The sequence below is a fragment of the Astatotilapia calliptera genome, chromosome 13 (genome assembly GCF_964374335.1).
Source record: "Astatotilapia calliptera chromosome 13, fAstCal68.1, whole genome shotgun sequence".
Classification (NCBI taxonomy): Eukaryota; Metazoa; Chordata; class Actinopteri; order Cichliformes; family Cichlidae; genus Astatotilapia; species Astatotilapia calliptera.
Genome location: NC_137434.1, coordinates 4,823,495 through 4,846,213, shown reverse-complemented (window position 1 = coordinate 4,846,213; position 22,719 = coordinate 4,823,495). Strand labels below are relative to the sequence as shown.

Below are 22,719 nucleotides of genomic sequence, written 5' to 3'. Positions count from 1 at the left end.
AAAAACTGAATTATATGAAACTAACAGGTGCATCAAATGTGTAATTTGTGGTGATTTTTGTAGTATTAGGTTTTGAAATTGAAAATAGAAATTGAAACAGCATGTGGGTAGCGCAGATGAGGTCTTTCTGTTGATACTTGGTAAAATAGTCCCCAGTATTACAGTGTTATAAATATGAAATGAGTTTAATTGTGACCCAGACTTTGATTTTATGTCAAAGAACAGCAGTCGCCCTTATGTCAGAATCCCTGCCCCCTTTGGTGTGTTTTATCGGTCTTTCATGAGATTTGTGGTCACGTGTGCCTAACCACCGTGTCACCAGGCCACACATTTATCCACTACAGCCGTGAGTGCCATGGTTGGTATCTCAGTGCAGCATCCTAGTTCTGCTCTGCTGTTTCTAGTCAACAGTAATAAATAAGCAGTGTGTTTGAGACGCAGCCACAGCAGGCCTCCTCTTCCAGCCTATCTAGCAGCTCCACTCGTGCGGGTGGTCATCATTTTTCAATCTTCTAAAGTCTTTTACTTGATCCGACAGAAGCGTCACTGCTGAAATAGGCAGATAAGAACGTCAGGATTTGCGGCACAGCAGCACGCAGTTGTGTTGGTTTGTGTGTTTAGGGAAAGAGAGTGAGAGAGTGGGGTTGATTGTTTGTGTATCCTCACTTATCTCACTGTCGTGTGCGTGTTTTTCCTTTGACATTGTTGGGGTTCTTAGTGTAAATGTGTTCTCCTATTACCTCAGTTGTTCGTGTGCCCCCCTTTTTATCTGGGAAAAGTTTGCTGATCCATCAAATGGAGTGAACATTATAAGTCATGTCACTCGCAGCGTGTGGCAAAGAATCAAAATCCATGTCTAGACCGAGCGTCTTTTATTAAACTTCCTGGTGATCATGAAATGGAGAGACGAGCATCGCACATATGGAAATCAGACATGTTAATAGTTTGTTTTTGTTTTCTTTTACATCATTTTTTTTGCCCTTTTTAAAAGAGAAACATTATAACTATGCCCAAAAGTGATACATTCTAGCAAATTGGAAAAGTGGAAGAAAATGGATGGATGGCTAAATTGTATATACATTTAAATACTGTATGTGTTTCAAACGTAATATTCAGTACTGTGCAAAAGTCTCGAGTCAACCCTGAATTCTTTTTATAGTTTGCTTCTAATGAGCTGACCTTTTAAGGTGGTGTTGAGGCATCTTTTTCAGGCTGTTTTTTTCCCCCCACTCAATAAACGTTTTTTTGTTAGTTTGTTTGTTAAGCCACTTAAAAGTGACCTGTTAATCATTCGAGCATAAAACTGGACCCAGGATGAACCACTGTTGTATCTACACAGAACAGACAACCTGGCAGAGAACCGATTTTACATGTCTGTCACCAAAATGCAAAATTTGTTCCCATTTCTTTGGCTGATTTTATGAAAACTGTTAAAGACAACATTTAGACAGAGGAAATCAGGAGAGAGACCAACAGCTGTCTGATTCATTCAGGTGTCCGACTCCAATTAACTGAAATCCTCTGCAGTATTACGCTGTCTATTATTCTCCTGACATACAGCCTTCTGTTCATGGCCCAAACGTTTAGCTGCCGATTGTCAGCAAAGGGAACTTTTCAAATCTCTTAGCCCAAACCTTGTGTTCCTGCCCCAGAAGTGGTTAAAGACTTGTCATCTGAGGCCACTACTAGAAAGCCTTCTTGACATAACTTTTACTGATTTGGAATCTTGTGTTCTTTATTTAGAAAACACTTTTTTGATGAATTTGCTTCCCTTCAGCTCTCAGTCAACAAATGTTCAGGCATCGATCTTCTAATGGTGCGCTCACTTTAGATCTGCCTCATCGTGTTTAGGATACAATTGATCCAGTTTCTGCCGGGCCCTTTTACAAACACTCAGTCTAATCAGGATTTAAAGCTGACAAAGCCCCTCTTCACTCTTTCTGACACTTTCACTTAGTTGTGATGCTGTAATTTCTCGTCAGGTTACTTGCTGAGCAAATTTCTGCTGCAGACTTTAGCGACGCATCATTTCAAACAGGTGAGCAGTGCAGTAAATATGAAATCCTTTGATTTACATCAACAATCCTCTGATAGATTGATTAAATCAAGCAATTGCATAATTGTTTTTACCTTTACACAAAGTGTTCAACATAGTTACTGCTGCTAATCTCCCAATGTGATGTCAGATTTAGGGATAATGGTCAATATAAAAGAATAAAAGTGATCATTATTATTATTCTGAGATGTGACGCTTCTGTTACCTAGCCTCTCATCTCACATATTTCTAAGGGGCAAAAGTGTACAAACCTTTGGTTTCAATGTAAGTTGTAGCAAAAACTGCAGCTAGTGTTTCTGCTAATAAAATCCTCTGTACAGAACACCTTGAACTCTTTTCTTGAGGTGATGATTTTGAGTGGAATCTTCCAGAACATTAACTTTAGTCTTTTTTTACCTTTTTTGCATGACTCACTTTCTCTTAAGAGTCACCTCACAGATATGCGTCTCGCTGTTTTCCTTTAGAACTTGCTGATATAGTTAAAAAATTAACTGTTCCTTCCCCGATGACTAGCTGTCCCTGCACGAATACAACACACAGGTTGAATCTGTTATACTTCTGTCGCCTCTGAGTTTTATAACATAGATAAGGTTCTTATGCTGCAATGAAGTGTTTTCTGTAACTCTAACGATTGTCGAATGAATCAAAAAGTTGTGTTTTGGTCAAAAAACCTTCTAACAGCCTCCTTGTGATTTTCACTGTCTTGTTTTTTCGTGTTATCCCAATGGTGGTCCCATGAGCATTGTACAGCTTGACTTTTACTTGCTCTTGGAGGGAGCAAGTCTTGCTTGTAGCTTAGTTTGGTACACTTTAGAGATGATTCCTGAACCTATAAAGATGGTTCTGTGTCCTGGTATACCCAGTGTGCCCAGGTCAGTTGTTGCTTAACCTTCAGATTGTTGTAGAAATGTTTTTGTAGCATCATGAGCAACATCAGCTCTTTTTCTGAAGCCAATGTAGCCTCGTTTCTTCAGGCAAAGAGTCTTTCTGAAATATATGTTGTGAAGACCAGATTTAAGAGATTGCTGTTCAACAAGTAAAGTACAGCCGATCATCATCCCACTAATTGAAAACAGCAGAAATAATTACATCTTATTATCGATTGCTCATCACTGAGGTTGACATTTTCCCAGTACATAAATTCTGTCAAATATTTCATTTTAATTTATCTAACAGGATTCTGTTTTTCTTTTAGCACATTGGGATGATCCGAATGTAGAAAATCTAAACGTTTCCTCCATCACTGAAACGTTGAATCTTGTGCTTCTGACAAATATAGACACAATTGTCTGTAGCATGCATTGGCACTGGCATCAGTACTGATGCTAGTCTATGTTAAGAGTTTTTTTTAATTGCTCACTCCTACAATCATCCACTTAACCTTGTTTCAAGGCTCTACATCAGCGTCTGCTTTTGATCCTGACACACATGCTGTAATTCTAGCAGCCTCCTGAGGTCATTGTCAATTAAAGATAAACATAAAGCTTTTGAACAGACAGGAACGTTCGTCACCACACATTATCTACATCTCTAATCTCAGTGTATTCAAGTTGACGACTATTCCACAGAATACATATCATAAAGCTTATGAGTGCACGTTGTGAAAGTTTTTCTAGAAGCAAGTTTAACCAACTATCTTGAAATATCCTTGGATCCTTATTTTGGGGGATTATTAAATATTATTTAACAAAATCTCAGTTTCAGTAGTTGCTGGAACATAAAACGTGTATGCATACGACTTAAAAAAACAAAACAAAAACAAGGATTGAAAAGACTTTTTCTTCTCCTGCAAGTTTTACTACTACTCCCACCTTTGCTGTGCAGAATTCCCGTGTACACTCGGTGCATGCTGTTTCTCTATGATGCGTCTCGTGTGGTGTGTGTGTGTGTGTGTGTGTAAGTATTGTCCACTTGGATACCTTTGTGCACGGCTTCAGTCCTTAACCCCGACCTTCAGAGCAGTGGAAGTCTTTATCCGGGACAAGTATGAGAGGAAAAAGTACTACAACAAAGAGGCTTCGGCCACAGCTCAAGTGAGTATCAACAACACTGTTTGTGTTTTACAGTTTGTGAGTGTATGTTATTGTTGTGGTTCCATGCAGCGCTGCCACAGTTGGAGGCGATTTCATGTAACCTCAGTGTGAGTGGTTGCTTGGTGGCTCTTTGATTGATGTGCTTAAGACAGAAAGCAACATAAATGTAAAATGACGGCTTTTCTGTCCCTTGAGCTTTGCTTTTTTTATTGGGAAACCTACCTTTTTCCCCTCTTTAATAAAAAAAAAAAAAAAAAAAGCTTTAACAGTAGCAAACACTGCATGCCAAAGTTTTCTTTAATCATGAAATAGGATTTTTTTTTCCATCCCTTTCCTTTTCCTGAGAAACCAATGATTTCTGAAAGGCTGAAACCTGCAACAAATAGTGTTTGGCAGCTGCCGTGTTTAAAGTTAAAATGTGTTACTCATCATGTTTGGCATCTTTTCCTCGCACAAGACTTGTGAATGCCTTCCAGTAGGAACTTTTCATGCCAGAACCTCAGTTTCTTTCAGTGCACTTATCTTTCACTCAGCCTGAAAAATTAGTTGGGTTTTTTTTTGTTTTTTTTAACTTCCACTGACCTTTTGTGCACTTTAATCTGTTGTAAAAAGGATGTTTGCTAAGCAAAAAATCTTTTTCAACCCAAACAATAGTCTTGCTGGATCCAATACAAAGAGTTGCTGAACACAGTTGGAGAATAACCTTTCAAAAACACTGTTATCTTCTCATACAGGTCTTTATCAGTAAGTAGATAACTGTGTTTATGTGTGTGTGTGTGTGTGTGTGTGTGTGTGTGTGTGTGTGTCGGTGTCACGACTGAAGCTCTGTGTGGGTGAAGGGAGAAAAAGGACATGATGGTGTAGGTGTGTTTGTGGGCGGATGAGTGCACATATCCTTGTCTTGTTTCCACAGAGATATCAGAGGTGCGTGCATCTCTGCATGTTTCAGTGAGTGGGCTGTTTCTGTACTGTGAGTTACTCCGTGAAGGGCGGTGTGAAACTCCACAGAAATTGGTGTGATGCAGTCAGACTGTGTGTCTGTGTTCACATATGTATCACCTTGTATACTCCCAAAAAAAGGACAAAAAAAGGAGAGAACTGGCAGTTGTTATTATCCATAAACAACAACAGCACAAAATGTCTACATGCTTTCTGCAAAGTTACGAATTGTTAGGCTAACTTGTAACTAGCCATCTTTAGCAATTTAGCAACAGAAATAATCTCATAATTTTTGGACAGATTTGAATTAGCTAGTTAACGCTAGCTTACATGTCATGGTTTAGTGAAACACTAAAATTGGACTTTTCTTAACATCAATGCTTTTCATAGGCTCATGTTTTATGTTAGAATCTGACCAAAGTTGGATTTTAAGCAGAAATACCTGCCAAATTGTCAAAGTGTGCTAGAGTTTATTTTAAAGTTTCAAATGGTGGTGTCATAATGTATTACCTTTTGATATACTGTATTTAACACACTGGGTAACTTTCATCGCTCTGGGTAAAAGGCTATCCTCCTCCTGATGTATTTTGGTACTGAAGTAAGTATAATCTCAAATAACTTTAATTTCACTGGCTATTCAAAACAGCCCTAGAGCATGATGCTACCACTACCATGCTCGACAGTGGATATAGTGTTCTTAGGTTTGAAAACACACAATGAGTTGTATGTTTGTTTGAACTGATGATTTTGGAATCTGCAGTTGCTCAAAGAGACCCTCACACCTTGTGTAAATCTACAATTCTCCTTCGTAGATTCTCACTGAGTTCCTTGGAGTTTGCCATTGTTCTGAGTATTGGTCAGTTAAATTAGTGCTGTCAAACAAATCCTGTCTATGTCGGCAAAGAGAAATGCCCGTTTGTTGTCAGTTACAATTACTAACAAGAAGCTAATAATCAGTTTCCTTGTCAAGTTAAAGACATTGTAGAACCCTCAGCACCACTTATTCAAAGATCTAAGTCAGTGTATGGTTTTATTTGACCTTTGTGGATTAGAGAAAATCCAGTTCAAACTGTACAATCAATCTGCACTGAAAAAGAAATCATCAACAGCTCCATGACAATTTGTGCTGGTAAGTGTATGCATGTAAACTTTGGACCACAACTGAATACTGTATATCATCTATATTCAATACTGATGCTCATTTGGGTAACGCAAAGACATTAGATACTTTTCAAACTTCAGCAACTTCCACCAGCGTGCTATGTATGAGGTGTTTGTGTCGATATTCTGTGTTTGGTTGTCTTCAGCGGTGTTGCTTTGCATTATGGCCAAATATCTACACTTTAGTCTCGTCTGTCTAAAGGATTATCGGGTTGTAAACAAACCAAATGAGTATACGTTTTTTTTTTTTATAGGTTTGGCTTGGAGTTGTGCGGGAAGAGTGTTGAAAGAATTTGGTCCAAGTGTTGTATCACTTCTGAAGGTTTCCTGCACTATTCTCACACTGGCACAGACATTACGTGCACTTTGTAGTAGAGAGCTCAGAAGGTTAAACTACCTGATCCAATGAACGACTTTAAAACTTTAGATCAGATTAAATCTGACATTTGCTGGTTCACATGCAGCGCTGTCAGGGAATGTCTAGAAAAATTCAGGCGTGCTGAGCCTATGTGATGAAAGCTTTCCAGCTGAGGCCGCTGAACTATTACTGCGTGAGCTTTTTTGTTAAATTTTTAAGCCAATAGGTGAGAGGTGTAAAACAATGAAAGATGGAATATTAGACTAATAGATGCAGTCTGTCAAGGAAGTAAACTACCTAACTGAAGAACTACCATGTGGTTTTTGGATAAGCTCCATTTTTAAGGATCTGAATGATTTTTTGCAACAAAATAGTTTCTTTATTACATCAGCTAATTCATTTTTTTGTTCTACAACTCCTTTAAGGTAGATTTACATGATTCACATTTTTGAGTAATCCTTTTTTAACTTATGCCGGGCCTTGATACCTTCAGTTTAGAGTGCCCCCTTACTGATTTCCCATTTTTGTGTTTACATGTGTTATTTTTGTCTAATATTTACATTTGTTTGACAATCTGAAGCATTTAAGTCAGTCAAACATACAAAAATGGGAAATCAAGAAGGGGGCGAATGCTTTTTCACACCACTGTATCTATTAAACGTGCTTTTTTTAGCTCCTTTCCTGCCTCCTTTTAAGCCAACTTTCTTTTGATTGACTGCCTGTTTGAACAGCAGATGGGCGGGGCTTCTGAGCTCATAGTCAGAGCTGTGCGCCTGACATGACCATATTAGTTAAATCATTGACAGTAGACAAAGTCTGTGAAACTGTTAACTCTGAGCTTTGCCTCACAGGCAGTACTTGCAGATATGCTCACCTCTTTATTTAAAATTGAGTCCTGTCTGAAACAAAATAGATAAAAACAGAGAATCTGATGCGACAATTGTGGTGGACTGTGTGGAATTCAGAAGGATGCAATCTTTGCTGCAACAGCATCACATCCATCACCTGCACCTCCAGCATGCTGTTTAAAATACATAGATAAATAAAAACAATAATAATAATACAGTGTGATGATGCAACTGCAGTGACAGAATGACACAAAATGTTTCTGGGTGCTGTGTGTCCAATCCATAAATCAAACCAGTGGATGCCTTAAAGTCATTCCAATACACGAGCACACATGTGCATACGCCAACTGTAGCTCAGGGTTACTGTAGCCCGCCCTCTCCTCTTCGTTCTCCATCTGCACGAAACTGTTTAAAGTGATAATGAGTTGTTTTTAATAATTAATTTGCATATAAAAGCCAAGCCGTCTGCGTGGGTGGCAGAAACAGATCCTAGATCACAGTCTGGCTGCTGGCAATGCTTCAGAGAAAGCCAGAGACAACACAGAGTGTGTGAGAGAGGTAAGAGGCGAGTGGGACAAAGGGGGGAAAAATGCATAAACTGAGAAACAGAAGCGAATGAGGGAAACTTAGACATTGCAATGGAATAAATATGCACCAGAGGAAGCCTGCTGTGAACAAGCCAGTGTGAATTAAAGCACTGCTTGGTTTTTATATTTCAGAGTGTTTCCTTTGTGCTGAAACTTTTTGTTGTTCATTTTGTCTGCCTGCTGTCAGATTGAAGCCTCGCTAGTTTGAGTGAAGAGCGTTTTTGTAACGATTGAAATTGCTTTGTGTCATTTCTGTAATGTTATTATTACATCACAGTAATGACTCGAGGGCTTTGTATTTACAGATAAACACACTGTGAAGACGAAGGTTGCTTTACTTTGACAAATGTAAGGCTCATGTTGGCAGACATGAGGATGAGCAGCTGATGCTGTTCCACTTGTTTATGTGCCTTCTATCAGGCAAGGGACAAACTCAGGCTCAATACAGAACAAGCCAGCCATGATTTTTGTTTATTTTTTTTGTATATTAAAGGAGGTTGCTGTCCTGTTTCCAGATATGTAAGCATATAAGCTATGCTGCCGCAGAAGGAGGAGGCTTTCCCCAGGCAGCCCTTCCAAACAAGCCGTTCCTGATTGTACTGTCATGAACTTTTAACATTTAACATGCTGACTGAATCAGAGACGTGGCTCTTGAGTTTTTTGCAATTTGTCTGAGAATGTATGATCTGACCTTGGGGTGAATTGTCTGGGAAGATTGTGGCATTGTGTTGACACATACCTGGATATTGCAGACCAGCAAAGTGCCAGATTTCCTGCTTTTATTGAGGTGGTCACACTTGTTCCTGATCATCTATTCATGTTACATGCAGTTCGCTTATACTTATATTGGCTTATACTGCACACACATACACTGTGTGCACAATTATTAAAGTTGTATTTTTGAGCATTAATTTCATTATGGATCAAGGACAGTCAGTCCAAAATGTTAATGAACCTAAACCTGAATGTTTAAGAATGTAAAAGTGAATTATGCAATTAATTTTAAAAATGAACATTTTCCCATCTCACTAGTTTGTTTGCAAATGTTAAAGTGAGAATAATAAAACAACTCTCAGCCTCCCAGACACTGTTCAGAGAGGTGTACTGTTTCCCTACACTGTAAATCTCCCGTTTAAGCAAGGCCCACAGGTTCTCACGGGTTTAGGCCTCCTTCCTGACCTTTGGCCATGTCATTATCTTTTCATGCTGAAGGCGTTTACCTGCTACCCATGTACTGGAGTACTTCGATGCATGCGATGGAGCATTGTACTGCATAAAAATCATGGTCTTCTTAAAAGATGCAGACTTTTTCCTGTACTACTGCTTGTAGAAAGTGTCTTCTAAAAACTGGCAGTAGGTTTTGGAGTTGATTTTCGAGCCATCTTCACCCTGAAAAGGTCCAACCAGCTCATCTTTAATAATACCACCTCCACCTTGCTTGTGTCCGAGTCGAAGTGGAGCTCTGTGTCCATTATTGATGCAGCCACAGGCCCATCCATCTGGTCCATCAAGAGTCACTCTCATCTCATCAGTCTATAAAACCTTTGAAAAATCTGTCTTCAAATATTTCTTGGCCCAGTCTTCAGGTTTCGACTTGTGTGTTTTAACTGTTTACTCAGTGGAATCTGGTGGCTTTGAGACCAAGAAAGTGACTTCAGTAGTTGTCATAAAGGGCTGTCTGGTGTGTGTTTTTGCTGACCCTATCCACAGCTTTAGCTCTAACCTTCCTGTTAGCAGCGTGCTGTGGCTCTGTCCTTCACATTAAGTTGTGAGCAGTCCAGTTGTAGCTTAATGCTTAATAGTTATTTATTTGTAACATCTCAAGTGGAGAAAATTCTGACTTGTGAACTTGGAAGGTGGTCTGTTCTTCCAGGAGGCTAAAGGAATAGTAAGTGATAGTAAGTGACTTGACTTTACAGAACTTTACAAACATGTTTGACTTCAAAAGTACAAAAACCTTTGTCCTTGAGTTCAATATTAAAGTCTCCTGTTTGAACAACTGCGTTTCCATATTTGAAGCCAGATCTTCTGTTAGCAAGAGATGTGATACAACAGCTTCTTACCATTTCTGAAAGTCTGAGAGGGGGGAAAAAGAGATTGTGTAATGTCAAACAGCCTTGTTGATGCTTGCAAATCCTACTGCTTGAAGTTCTGTTTTTTTTTTAAACTTCTTTAGAAAGCCAGTAAAAAGAGAACTTGATAGAGTGCAGTGGTCTTTTGTCATCTCTGAATGCATGCATGCTTTTCCCCCTGCCTGAGTAGCATGCTCTCATTGTTCTGCTGTGAGTAAATTAGTTGGATTGTGTTTGTGTATAAACCACAAATGATTTCAGTGTTACTGGAATCAACAATCCATCAAAGTGCATCTTGCAAACCCTCGGTGATGAGCCCAGTGATTGGCCTAAAAATGTCACAAGAGAGCAGCGCGGTCGCCTTGGAGGAAGGCTGCTGATTTTTAACCTTATTTGCCTGTGTTAGTCATGAGTGTCCTCCCCGCAGTGTCCACAGTACTTACCAATGTTGTACATGTTCTAGCAACTAGCTGTGGCAACCTAGTTAACTTCTGCCATGCTCTGACATGTTATTTTCTGACGTCAGTGAGCAGATGAGCTACGGGGAAGGTTAGACAGAGGTCGCTTTAAGTTTGTTTTTTTTGGTTCAGGAGAACAACACAGATTTCTCATTTTGTGAAAAGGATGGGTTGACAATTACATTTGATTGCGGCTTACATTGCAGCTACTTGTTGTGCAATTTAAATACAGTAAGTCACTTTTACCTTTTCATTTAGCCAGCATACAGTAGACATTAAATCCACCTGAGGCAGAGATTGACCCGCTATTAAGGGTTTGCTATAGATGTGGCTGTTAGTAACATCAGAAATATGTAGAAGGTGACATTCAAAGTAGTCCCAAGGGTCCCAGTGGTCATAGCAGCAGTAGGAACTGCAACCCCCAAACAGGAAGAGTGGCTCCAGCATGACATCTGGAGTCTGTGTCCGGTAGCGTAGAGCAGAACTAATATGGGAATTTTTTTAAATGACAGTTTTTTTCCTATTTATGTTTGTCACACTTTATTGTTTCAGATGATCAAGGAGTTGTAAATATTAGACAAAGATAACACACGTAAACACAAAATGCAGTTTCTAAATGAATGTTTATTATTAAGGTGGACAAATCCAAACCTACATGGCCCTGTATTTTATTTCGGCATTAAACTATGGTTATGGTAGTGTGATGGTCTGGGGCTGTTTTGCTGCCTTAGCACCTGGGAGACCTGCTGTGGTGAATGGAGCCATAATTTCTGCTGTCTATCAAAACATCCTGAAGGGAGAATGTCAGTCCGAATGTCAATTTAGAAACTGCATTTTGTGTCTGAAGCATTTAATTGAAATCAGGAAGGGGACAAACACTTTTTCACAAAACTGTAGATACTTTTTATTTGGTGATTTAAAACCAAATATCTCCGTCCATCCATCAATCCATGTATCTTCCACTTATCTGGGGCCAGGTTGCAGGGGCAGCAGCCTGAGCAGTTGGGTCCTGTGTTGGGTCTGCCCTGGGGCCTCATCCCAGTAGGACATAACCAGAGCACCTCACCTAGGAAAGATCCTAGTCAGATACCTGCTCCACCTTAACTGGCTTCTTTAGCGTGGAGTGGCAGCAGTTCTTCTCTGAGCCCCTCTCGAAAGACTGAATTATTCACTCAGTCTCTAAGGGAGACGCCACAAACCTGGCTTTAGAATCTAATATTCCAGTATATTGGTCCAGTAGACTTGGATCAGCTGGTTGTTGTGTTTTGTGACATTCCAAGCATGTGCGTTGCCAGCAGGCAAGTTGCAAAAGGACCTGGTGGACAGACTATGCAACATCAACACTCATAACATGGCTGAAGGATGTTTCTCATGTTTCTTCTTTACTTTTTACATTTTTATTTATCAGTATTTCTAAATGCAGACAGTTATATATTGAGAAATGGCTAATATCAGCCAACAATACTGGACTGCAGGTAGCTCTGTTGAGCTCCATATGATACTGCATAAACTCAGTTTCCTCAGATTTTGTTGTCACAACTCTTTTCTGTTTATTTCATGTTAACATGATTTAATTGAACAAAAATCGTGTCATTCTTGAATCTTGAAAAATTGCACCACACTCAGAAACTATTTTTGCTACTGGATTAATTGTCGACTGTCAGACTTTCAAATTCTCACACTGAAAATGCTACATACAGATGAATAAAATCAACTTTCTGTAATTTAGTTCTTTTAGTTCCAAAGTGGGAGTTTTCTCACTGTAAAGACTTGAGTTCATTTTTGACTGTGTGCTCTGTGTTCTTGAACTTCGCCTGAATTGTTCCGTTTTTGGTAGTATTTCCACTATTTATTTTCTACAAAAATAGTTTGTAGGTCTACTGTATAGAATTTAGGGGAGTGTCGTGGTCAAAATTGAATATAATATTTTAATATATTAGTGATTACATCCACTAATTAAATTACTTAAAAACAGGTCACTCCCTTACAGCTTTCTAGCCTTTTCTCTGTTGTCCAACCTCAGTAACCCCTACCAAAAATAGTTTTCTAGTTGGTATTCAGTTGGTTGCCGTTTCAGAATCAGAATCAGAATACTTTATTGATCCCTGGGGGAAATTATTATTTTTTTGTTACAGTGCTTCATTATAAACCAACATTAACAAGACAGACAATACGCCAAGTACGCGATCTTACTTCTAGGTGCTTGGTTCTTTAAATACTAATTAGCAAAATTAACAGGATGGTGAACCTGTGTAACTTTATTCAGTATTACATCAGGTTTCAATATGATATAGGGATGCAATGATGGTTGCATTCTCCAAGCCATGATCCAAAGAAATTACTGTCTATTTATTCAAATCATGGAAATTAAAAAAAGAAAAAACCCACATCAGCTCTTATCATCAGCAGTACCAAGCTAGCAGTGTTAGCCTTGAAAGCTGGGTATCTGCTGATTTATTTATTTATTTTTTCTTCATGTGTTTCATCACATGATTTAATGAGCCTAACTGCTCCAAGAACCTGCAAAGTCTCTGCTCATGAAAGCATGATTCAGTTCATGGTTATAAATAATCATCCTGATATTTGCCTGCTTGATGTTAGCCAGGTTCAAGATCGTCTGTGAATCTATGAACCAGACTGTAGTTTCAAGACATTTATCATCTCAACCTTTTAAACCCACAGTCTGGTTCAAGACACCGTTCTCAGACCAGTTAAATACTGAAGCTTGTCACTTGCATTACTTCAGCTCTTTTTGCTGAGAGAAAACACAATTCAATGCAACACTTTAAAAACACTTGAGGACCCTAATGGTGAGCTGAGTCTCGTGTTATGCTTCTTGAATGTGTGTGACAGATAATTGCAGCACTTAAAAAAACAGCATGTACACTCAAGCCACTAAATGGCTCAGTATTAAAAAAATGACACGTTAGGCGGCGCTCGAATATCGACCGTTGCAAAGATTTGCCAAGCACTTCAAAAGTGAACAGTTAGTAACACTCTCGTTCATATGATTTGATGTCCACAACTTTTGTCTAGTCTGAAAGCTGTTATCTCTTTGAGCTAGAACACCTGTTTATTCTCAGTGCACTGGTTATTATAAGGCAAAGTCTCTAAAATGAGAGAAAGAAAATCCCAACTGAGTTCATGCTGAACTCTGAGCAAGTATTTGGTGACTGGGGGGAGGAAAAACTCAAGCTCAGAAGTTTCTTTCAGGTTAGTTTCAGAATATTGACAAAAATGCAGAAAAAACACATCCCTATACCTCATTTTTGAAGCTAGGTGAAGAAGAGAGGTGACCATCAGTGAGCAGCAGTATGGCTTCGTGCAGGGAAGATTACTCCAGGTGATGTTTGCTTTGAGAGATGGAGAAGGTCAGAAGGAGTGTTACTGTTTTCCTCGTTCTTCTTTGATCCTTTGCTCATACTGAGGCTGCTGGTTATCCACTTTATCTTTGTTACTGTGTTTAAAATTTCCATATTCATCTGTGTGATTGTGGTGGTGATTTAAGTTTCTTATGTTTGTTGGTACTAACCCCCTATTAGTTTACTTTGATGAACCTGGTCTGCGGTGAGAGGTTTCTACGTTAGTGACACTTGTGAGTGTGCACGCAACTGTTTTCCTGAATAATTGTGTGTGTTGCTCATGCGTGAAACGGACCGGCTCATTACTGGACATATGTGAGACTCACTGCCCGTTCACTTGTCAGGGCCAAGAGGGGGCCTGGCCCATCAATCAGTGCATCTCTAACCACAACACATAGCTCAAGGTCACTTAACAGACTGCTTTGTGAGAACACCGTGGAAGTGGATTAGAGCTCAAACAGCTAACACTATCCCTCGGCCTCCATAATTCTTGTTTTATTAGTCTCTGTGTAACTGTTCCACTTCTCTGCGGTAAGTGTTCTCTGTAAGAGTACAAATGAAGCTGTTAAAGGTCTGGCCAGCAGACAAATTTCAGTAAAGATGTTAAGCATTTTTCTCTCTCACTATCAGCACTCACCACACTAGAGAGCCAGACACTTCCATCGCTAAGTCCTAATATCTATTCAACCTCTGTTCATCCTCTTTCACCCAGTGCGTACTAGTCTTGTTATCTATCCTTTTTATATCCCCCCTCGCCCTCCCCTCCCTCTGCATCCCTTTAGCCTCACCCTCTTACCCTCCAGCCTCCTTTCTCTTTATCTTCATCATCATCTCCAGCAGCATCAAAGTCAGAAGATGAGGAAGTTTTGAGAGAAATGTATAAAAAACAGCCTTAAAAGACATCAACAGAATGAGTTAGGGGGGTAGAAAATGCTCTGAATTCACATCTCAGCTGCGCTGCTTTCACCACCACAGGCAACAAGAGCAGTAGAAGGGGGAGGGAGGAGAACAGTTCTCTGTTCTGGCCTCAGAAAGACATACTGTAGTCAGCGTTACTTTCCACCCTGAGGTGGTTTAGGGAGCGGAGGAGGGGAGGATGGCACTGAGAAAGGAAGGAAGGTGGGTTGATGTTAGTGATGCAGTGTAACATCTTTTCTTGAAATGTATTTTTCCCAGGGAGTTAAATACTAAAGAGTGTTTTGGCGTGCATCACTTTAGCCTCATTTTAGCTTCCAACAAAACAAACCGTGTTGTGTGCAGGAGCTTAACAACAGTGTGCTGCTGGAACTTTGTAGCTTGGTTTGAGACAACAGGACTGACACCCACAGCTTTCTTTTCTTTCTTTCTGTTTTTTAAAAACTTGCTACTACGATTGAACCATGGAAGGTTTGTCTGATCATCAAGGTAGGATCACTTGAGCTCGGACCAAGAATTGGATTCAGGTCAGCTGTTCCTGGTAGCGTGAGTCAATTCACTCGCTTAATTAACAAAAATGGACAATTATAAATATACATTCAGCCAACCATCATTTTATAGTTCCACCTGTGATCCAGTACACTCCCAGGCATTGTGAGACATATAATCCCACAAGTTCTGGATCTTATTCTGTGCCTTCTCCCTGCTGGATGCGCCTAGAAAATTTCCAAAGGAAGGCCTCGAGCTTGCATGCAATCACATGCCCAAACCACCTTAACGGTCTCCTTTTGATGCAAAGAAACAGCTGCTCTACTCTGAACTCCACTGACACATACAAACTCTTCTTTCTGTTTGAATTCAGGTACACACTTTGCTATTTTGGATTCTCCAAGACAAAAAGAATAAAATATAAAAAAGAGTTGCGACATTATCTCTTTTTTTTCTTCCTTCATATCTTTGGTGCTTCATCTCACAGTGAGACAAGTTTCAAGCTGTCCTCGTAACAACAGGAATAAAATTCTGACAGTATCTCGATGTCTGTCAATGTGACTGCTACAGTCCTAATCAATTAATAGGAATGCAACAGATGGAAGCATTGTGTAAAACAAATTGAAGGTTGGTTGAAGTAACAGAAAGCTCAGTGTTTAGTTGGAAACATCACAAATTGTTTGGATGTGAATGCAAACTGTAAATTACAATCCAAACCTCCACCACAGCAGTCGGCCCACCTTTAATCCGCATGATCACAAGGTACTATTTTTACTTTGTAACAACAAATATGCACAGATGCCTGTGAAAATACAAAAATATGTAATAGTTGTAGTAGGATTCACATCTGAACCACCTGCAGCATCACATGGCATGCAGGATATTAAAAAAAGCAATGCAGTTATTTATACATGTGGAAAAGCAGCAGTATTTGGTTGAATAGTTTATTATTTATCCTGAAATGAGACGATGCATAATTATCCACAGAATCCCCAATGTAATGTTTATGAAAAAAAAGCTCTATATTCTTCTGGGGTCTCCAGAAATACATGTCCAAAATTTACTCTTTGTTTTTTTTGCAATTTTGAAATGAAGTGGCCACATCCTTGTTTTTTGAATTCTGGTCATTTTCTATCAGTGCGTCTGAAAGGCCTGCTGATTTAAATGGTTAAGAAAGTTAGTCTTTAAGATATAGTAATGTGTGATAGGAAAATGAGACGTACAAACATCCATGTGTCTGTGAAGGTTCTCAGTCATCCAGGTCATCGGAGTCTTTCTTGGAAAGAAAAGAGTCTGGACTTCTTTAAGTTTCTTGAAGACATTTCACCTCTCACCTGAGAAGCTTCTTTAGTTCTAAGAGCAACTGGTGGAGAGTCCCCCAAGAGAGTCATGAACCCCCTATTGATCCTCTACCTAATCACACGAGCCAAGGTGTGAAAACGGGTGTGGGTTTGGACAGAGAAGACAGATGGTTTGAAAGAGGAGTGAAAGAAGCCATCTATGTCCACTGTGAACAACCATCTTTGAACAGAGGCGGTGGCTTACGACACCCTCTGCCATCTATAATCCAGTTTTGAGATCCCTTCCCAGACACCTTAATGCCCACTCACCTCCTGGGCCATTTGACCTTAGGAAATCACATGATAGGGTGAGGCTAGGTGATTAGGTAGAGGATCAATACAGGGTCCATGACCCTCTTTGGGGACACTCCCTTAGGGCTTAAAATCTTTGACTCTCCACTAGTTGCTCTTAAAACTGAAGAAGCTTTTCGGGTGAGAAGTGAAACGTCTTCAAGAAACCTAAAGAAGTCCAGACGCTTTTTTCTCCCAAGCTCCTTAGACTACAAACATCCATGGAAGTTCAGTTTAGAAGTTCAGTTCTAACGATTTTGAAAGTCAATATTTTGTATGGCTTCCTTTTATTCTTCAGCACAGCCTGAACTCTGTGAGGCAACTTCAGGAATAGCTCTCCAGGCTTTATGAAGAGCATTCAAAGCTTTTTTCGGATGCTGCTTTTTGTTCTGCATCAAGATGATATTACAATGCTTCAGTAATGTTGAGGGGGTTGTATCTTGCTAACATTAAGGAGTTAAAATTTAGACCCAGGAGTTCTCTAATTTTCCTGCAGTATGTGTGAATTGTAGTTTTATCACGAGAGCATGATTAAAGTAATTTCAGACCCTAACATTTCTCGCTTTTTATGGTTTTCATTTATACTGGTCCTGGGCAAAATCTTGTTAAACATTTCCCTGTTGCTCCACGCAGCTCAGGCGGTGCACTGTGTCATTTTCACCCACGTAACAGACTGCAAAAGAAATGTATATATTTTTAGTGCTTTTATGACCTCATTACTTTTGCTGCTTTTAGGAATAATTACTCTGTTCAGCTGTTGTGTGGAGAGGCAGTAAGTGGAGACGATGTGCAAATCTTGAGGGAGGTAGCTGGAGCCGTGGCGCATGTAGAAAGGCAGCAAACAGACAGATGGCAAAAAATAAACAAGGAACAGATAAAGACAAAGGCAAGGTAGCATCACAACTGTTTACTTAAATCTGCTAACTGACATGTCTCATTACAGCCAGGAAGGTTTTAGACTGTTATGTGATGAAGTGGCTGATGGGATTGGATTGGTATGAATTTTGAAGACGGACTGAAAATGGCAGTAATTACTGTAGAAATTGTGTTTTCATTCCTTGGTGTTGGGCTGCCTTTCGCGATAGATTTTCTTTGCAGAATGCAAACGTGTAAAATCAACAAAATATAAGGTTTGAATTCTGTGCCAAAAACACGAAATCTGTAATATATTATGCATGCAGATGTTTGCAGCGATGGAAATGAACCTTTGTGGACCATATTCTTTTCAAATTTCCCTGCTAACAGCTATCTGTTATTTGATTGATCGTGCAGCCTTACAGCTCATATACTGTATGTCAGCAGAAGTCGGGTCAACACAGTATTGGGCACATGGTCATCATGTTATGCCCGATCGCTGTAAATAAGAAGAAAACTTAATGCAGCTCAAACTCCCTCTAAATTTGTGCTTGTTAAATGTTATGTTAAATTACCATGACTAAATAAGAATTAGTCAGATCTAAAGTCATTTATTTGGAAATGATTTAATCGATATTTTAAATCAGTGAGTAGAAAGCACTGATCTATGTCAGGTGAAATCACCAAATATTTCACTCATCTCTTTGAGGAAAAAGCATACAGAGAAAATAGGTTTTCATTTCCTGCCAAGGGCTGAAGAATGAGACTATTTCATGAATTTATTGCTCCTGAAAAAGTCTGGTATCTGTGGCAGTCCTTGGGGGATGTCTGCTACTAGACAATACAAACAACCTTTCAACTTCTCCACAATTGTAATGTCAGAGGAGGATGTGGCTACTGTCATGCTGCCTGATAGCTGATTCCTATTCTATGAAACGATGTGATGGACAGAAAAACAACTATTTACTGTAGCTGGTTGGCTGCAGAGTTCAATGCAAACCCAGCTGTCGGTCTGTCTCGAAGGTCAACGGCAGGTTAATAGAGGTCGTCCCTACACTCAGTAACTGTGGGTTTGTGTGTGATGTGAGTCTCTATTTAGAGACTATTCATCCTGTGCAGCTGCGGGGCTGAATATAACCTTGGTTTGCTGCATCTCCTGAAGCAAAGACTACTCTGCTGTAGTGGAGAAAATCCTTCGTTCCCTCTAATTAAGTCACTCCTGTCTCTGCTTCACTCTCCTCCCCCTCCGTCTCGCTCTCTCTCCATACTGTGCCCTCCTTGTTCTTCTCGTCTCTCTTGATTTTTTTCTGTTCCCCCTTCTCCTCGTCTTCATGTCTAACCCTCTGTCTGAAATTCTGTCTTTCAGCCGAAGTCGTCTGAAGCGACTCCTCCCACCACTTTGCCGTCCTCGCAGACTGACAAGAGCAGACAGGAGGTGCACATCTCCTCTTTCACCCTTTGGTGTGGTGGTGCCTTGCTGTGCTTGTGTTCTGGTGCCGTGTAGTCTTCCAGATTTATGTCTGAGTCCCGTGTTAGTGTCATGTTGAGACAAGTGAGACAAGCTTCTTTAATTCTCTTTCTGATCATTGGCCAACCAGCTGGGTCCAGTCCTGGATCTTTCCATCCTGCCCTCAGAAGATTCAGCCTTAGATTTCAGATGTGTTTTGTTTTTTTGGAGTATGGGAGAGTCCTCGATCACACTAGGTGCTTCTTCATCCAGTTGCCTCTGTGTGTACTGTGCATCTGGAAAGTATGTTGTTGATTATGTAATTTTACAGCCTTATCCTAAAATGGATTAAATTCCTTTCACACAATTCTACACACAATACAAACACAATGACGAATTGAAAACATTTGTTTGGAATATTTGCAAATTTATAAAAAATACCCCCCCCCCCCCCCCCCCCCACACACACACACACACACACACACACACACACACACACACAAATATAACATGTACATATATAGTCACAGCCTTTGCTCAGCACTTAATTGAAGCATCTTTGGCAACATTTGGAGCCTTGGAGTCTTTTTGAGTGCGAATGGGCAGTTTCCCATTCTTCTGTGCAGAACCTCTAAGCAACATCTGATTGGATAGGGAGCATGGGTGCCTGGCCATTTTCAGATCTTTGCAGAGATGTTTACTCGGGTTCAGATCTGGGCTCTGGCTGGGCCACTCGAAGAGATTCAGAGTGATCCTGAAGCCACTCCTTTGTTATCTTGTCTTGTGTGCTTAGGGTCATGGAATTTTTCCTCCAATTTTAAGTGTCATGGAAAAGGTTGTGAATACTTACATACATGTTATAAACATTTTGAAACAAATTTGGTAATTCTAAGGAGCTCACTGAATTGGAGTGTGGTATCATAATAGGAGGCCACTGCTGCATTGAGCCCTGAAACTTTTTCCCCCTTTTCACAATCCACTGTAAGTGGTATTACTGCAAAGTGGAGGGACCACAGCAGCTCAGCCATGCAGTGGGAGACCATGTAATGTTACAGAGTGGGTGTCAAAATCACCAGTGCTGTGCTGACTCAGTAACTGCAGAGTTCCAAACTTCCTCTGGCATTAACATCAGCACAAAAACTGTGTGCCAGGAGCTTCGTGGTATGATAGTAGGTTGCCTATTTGCAAAAGTTTGTTTGGTTATTTATTACAACAAAAACGGTAATCTGAATATTCTGCCTGTTACACATTAATCCTAACACTGTTAGCCAGTGAGCAACATTTACTTCTGACATTACTTCATCTTTGCTTTGTGTTCATAACGTACGAAGAGAAAGATCTTATGTGTGTCCTCATTAGAATAGAGATTTGTGTTGGTCTGTAGCCTATAGGTAATACTGTTAAGTGGTAATTCTGAGACGGTGTGTTTCGGGTCTTTTTATGGGAAAATGCAAAGGTAATGTAACAAGTAGTCTAGTAAAGACAGCACTGATGGCTCCAACATGCACAAACATTTGACCACACAGCATGCAAGTAATTTGCACAAATGTCTTTGATATGCTGCCTGGCGATGGTGGTGACTCTCAAAGCGGAGCCAATGAGAACCCAGTGAGAATCTGTATTATTTTGGCTTACCCTGGTCAACCAGAGGGAAACTGGTTTAAAAAGCAAACAAAACAAAAAATCAAGTTAGAATCATAGCCAGCATAATAGCAGGCAAAGGATCCCAGCCGCAATTTATTGTGTTTTATTAGTGATGATCAGATGGGATTATAATACCCTGTTAATGCCTCTGAAGCAATGCTAGCCTCATTAGCTCATAGATGATAGAGTTAGAAGTTTGCCGCCTGCCAGTGCCTCATGATAATATACTCTAACTTGGTGATTGATATGAAAACAATAAGGGAAGATGCAGCCAATGTCTTGTAAATGAACAGCCAAGAAGCAGCTGAAGCAGAACTGAGACCAGTATCTGTTATGCTGCTCGTGTATAAACAGCAGCTATTGTCGCTTCCCCTGAGAGACACAAAGGATTCGGAATTAAAATTCAAGAACAAATTTTTCCCCTGTGACAGTACTTGACATTGGACATTTCTTTTTATAATATATTTGCTTTTTAATATTTCATACCACTATTCTAAAGTTTAAAAAACAAAACAATCAAACAAAGAAGAACCGCTGACTTCATATGCTCACAAAAGATACAATGTCCATAATAACAGCAGATGCCCTCAGTGCTCGTTCTGATGATCATGAAGCTATTGTTTCTCATGTTCAAGTAATTGCAGTGAGAATAGAGCCAGCGAGGGAGAGAATGAGGCGGTTATTGTTGTCATGATGGCTAGATTGTAGGCTTTACCTGCTAAACTAAAGCTTTCCTCTTCGGCGTCCTGACAGTCATTAGCTAAAGCCTGTTGGCATCGGTGCTGACTCATTTACATATAACAAAGCAAGACAGCAGCATTAACCTGAAAACATTACAGCGACTCTGCGCGCTAATAATGTCTGCACATTAAGTCTGCATTGTGGGCGCATTATAATCACATTAAGGAAAGGGATGTAATTGTTTCCGACGTGCTATGAGGTACAGCAAATTTTACCAGTCCAACTTATGCGTTCTCATATAGAACACTATCAGGTGAAGAAAAGTGGCTTGTTTCTCGATTCCTGAGCAGTATTACGTGTTAATTATAGTATCACAGGGGACAGCAAAGTGTCAGTTCAGTGTGTCAGGAAAATATTGTAATTATCAGTTTGATTTGCTCTGTTGCACCTGAATTGTTGAGTGTAGAATTGTAAATCTGTTAATAACTGCTACAAATTGTATGCATGTATGGTCAAGCCCACTGTGTGTAAACATGCATTATTATAGTTAATGTTACCTGGAGTTTTTAACTTCTGCTGATGTAAATATTGTCCTGAGCTAAGCAGAGAAAATTAAGGAGGTTTAATTGAATTATTTATTATTGCCATGTTAGTTATTGCTATCAGCAATATCCCACTTAGCATAGAAACACGCAACTCTCCCAGATAATGTCACGATGGTTTATGGTTTTTACCAATTTCAAATTTTGTTTTATGTAATTCTGTGCTGATGAGCTTCAGCCTGATGTCATGGAGGAGAACAGGGTCAGGGGTAGGAATGAACTTTGGTGCTCTTAAGCTGCTCAGTTCTGCCAAATTCATCTAATTAATTAATTAGTAACACTTAATAATCTCACCTGCAAATAGGGGCATAATTCCCCTGTAACTAAATTGAATTTCAAGGTATTTGAAATTACAGTGTAATTATATTTACCTCCAAATACTTAAAGGCAGGCACACTAGAATAAGGAAGTAACACATCAGGTTGTTACAGAAAACAAAGACATAATTAAATTAATTATTTAATACTTACTGTGTAAATTATTTTAAGTAGTGCATTTACAGGAAACAAGAATTTACATTATAAGTAAATGTAAGTAGTGCATAAGAAATTTAAGGTGGTGCCAAAATTCTGGGTATTTTA

General features: G+C 39.6%; 1 protein-coding gene across 5 annotated transcripts in view; it reads left to right on the top strand.

Annotated features, from left to right (window-relative positions):
• The window catches only part of LOC113034599 (stromal membrane-associated protein 1-like), a 148,396-nt gene that overhangs the window by 29,317 nt on the left and 96,360 nt on the right, over positions 1–22,719 (top strand). For 3 of the 5 annotated variants that reach the window (XM_026189299.2, XM_026189301.2, XM_026189300.2), the window contains exon 4: positions 4,014–4,089. In XM_026189299.2, coding sequence (XP_026045084.1) covers positions 4,014–4,089 — 76 coding nt within the window. Of the gene's footprint in view, positions 1–4,013; positions 4,090–19,130; positions 19,200–22,719 lie in introns of all 5 variants that reach the window. The other 2 variants (XM_026189298.2, XM_026189296.2) reach the window with 1 other exon arrangement.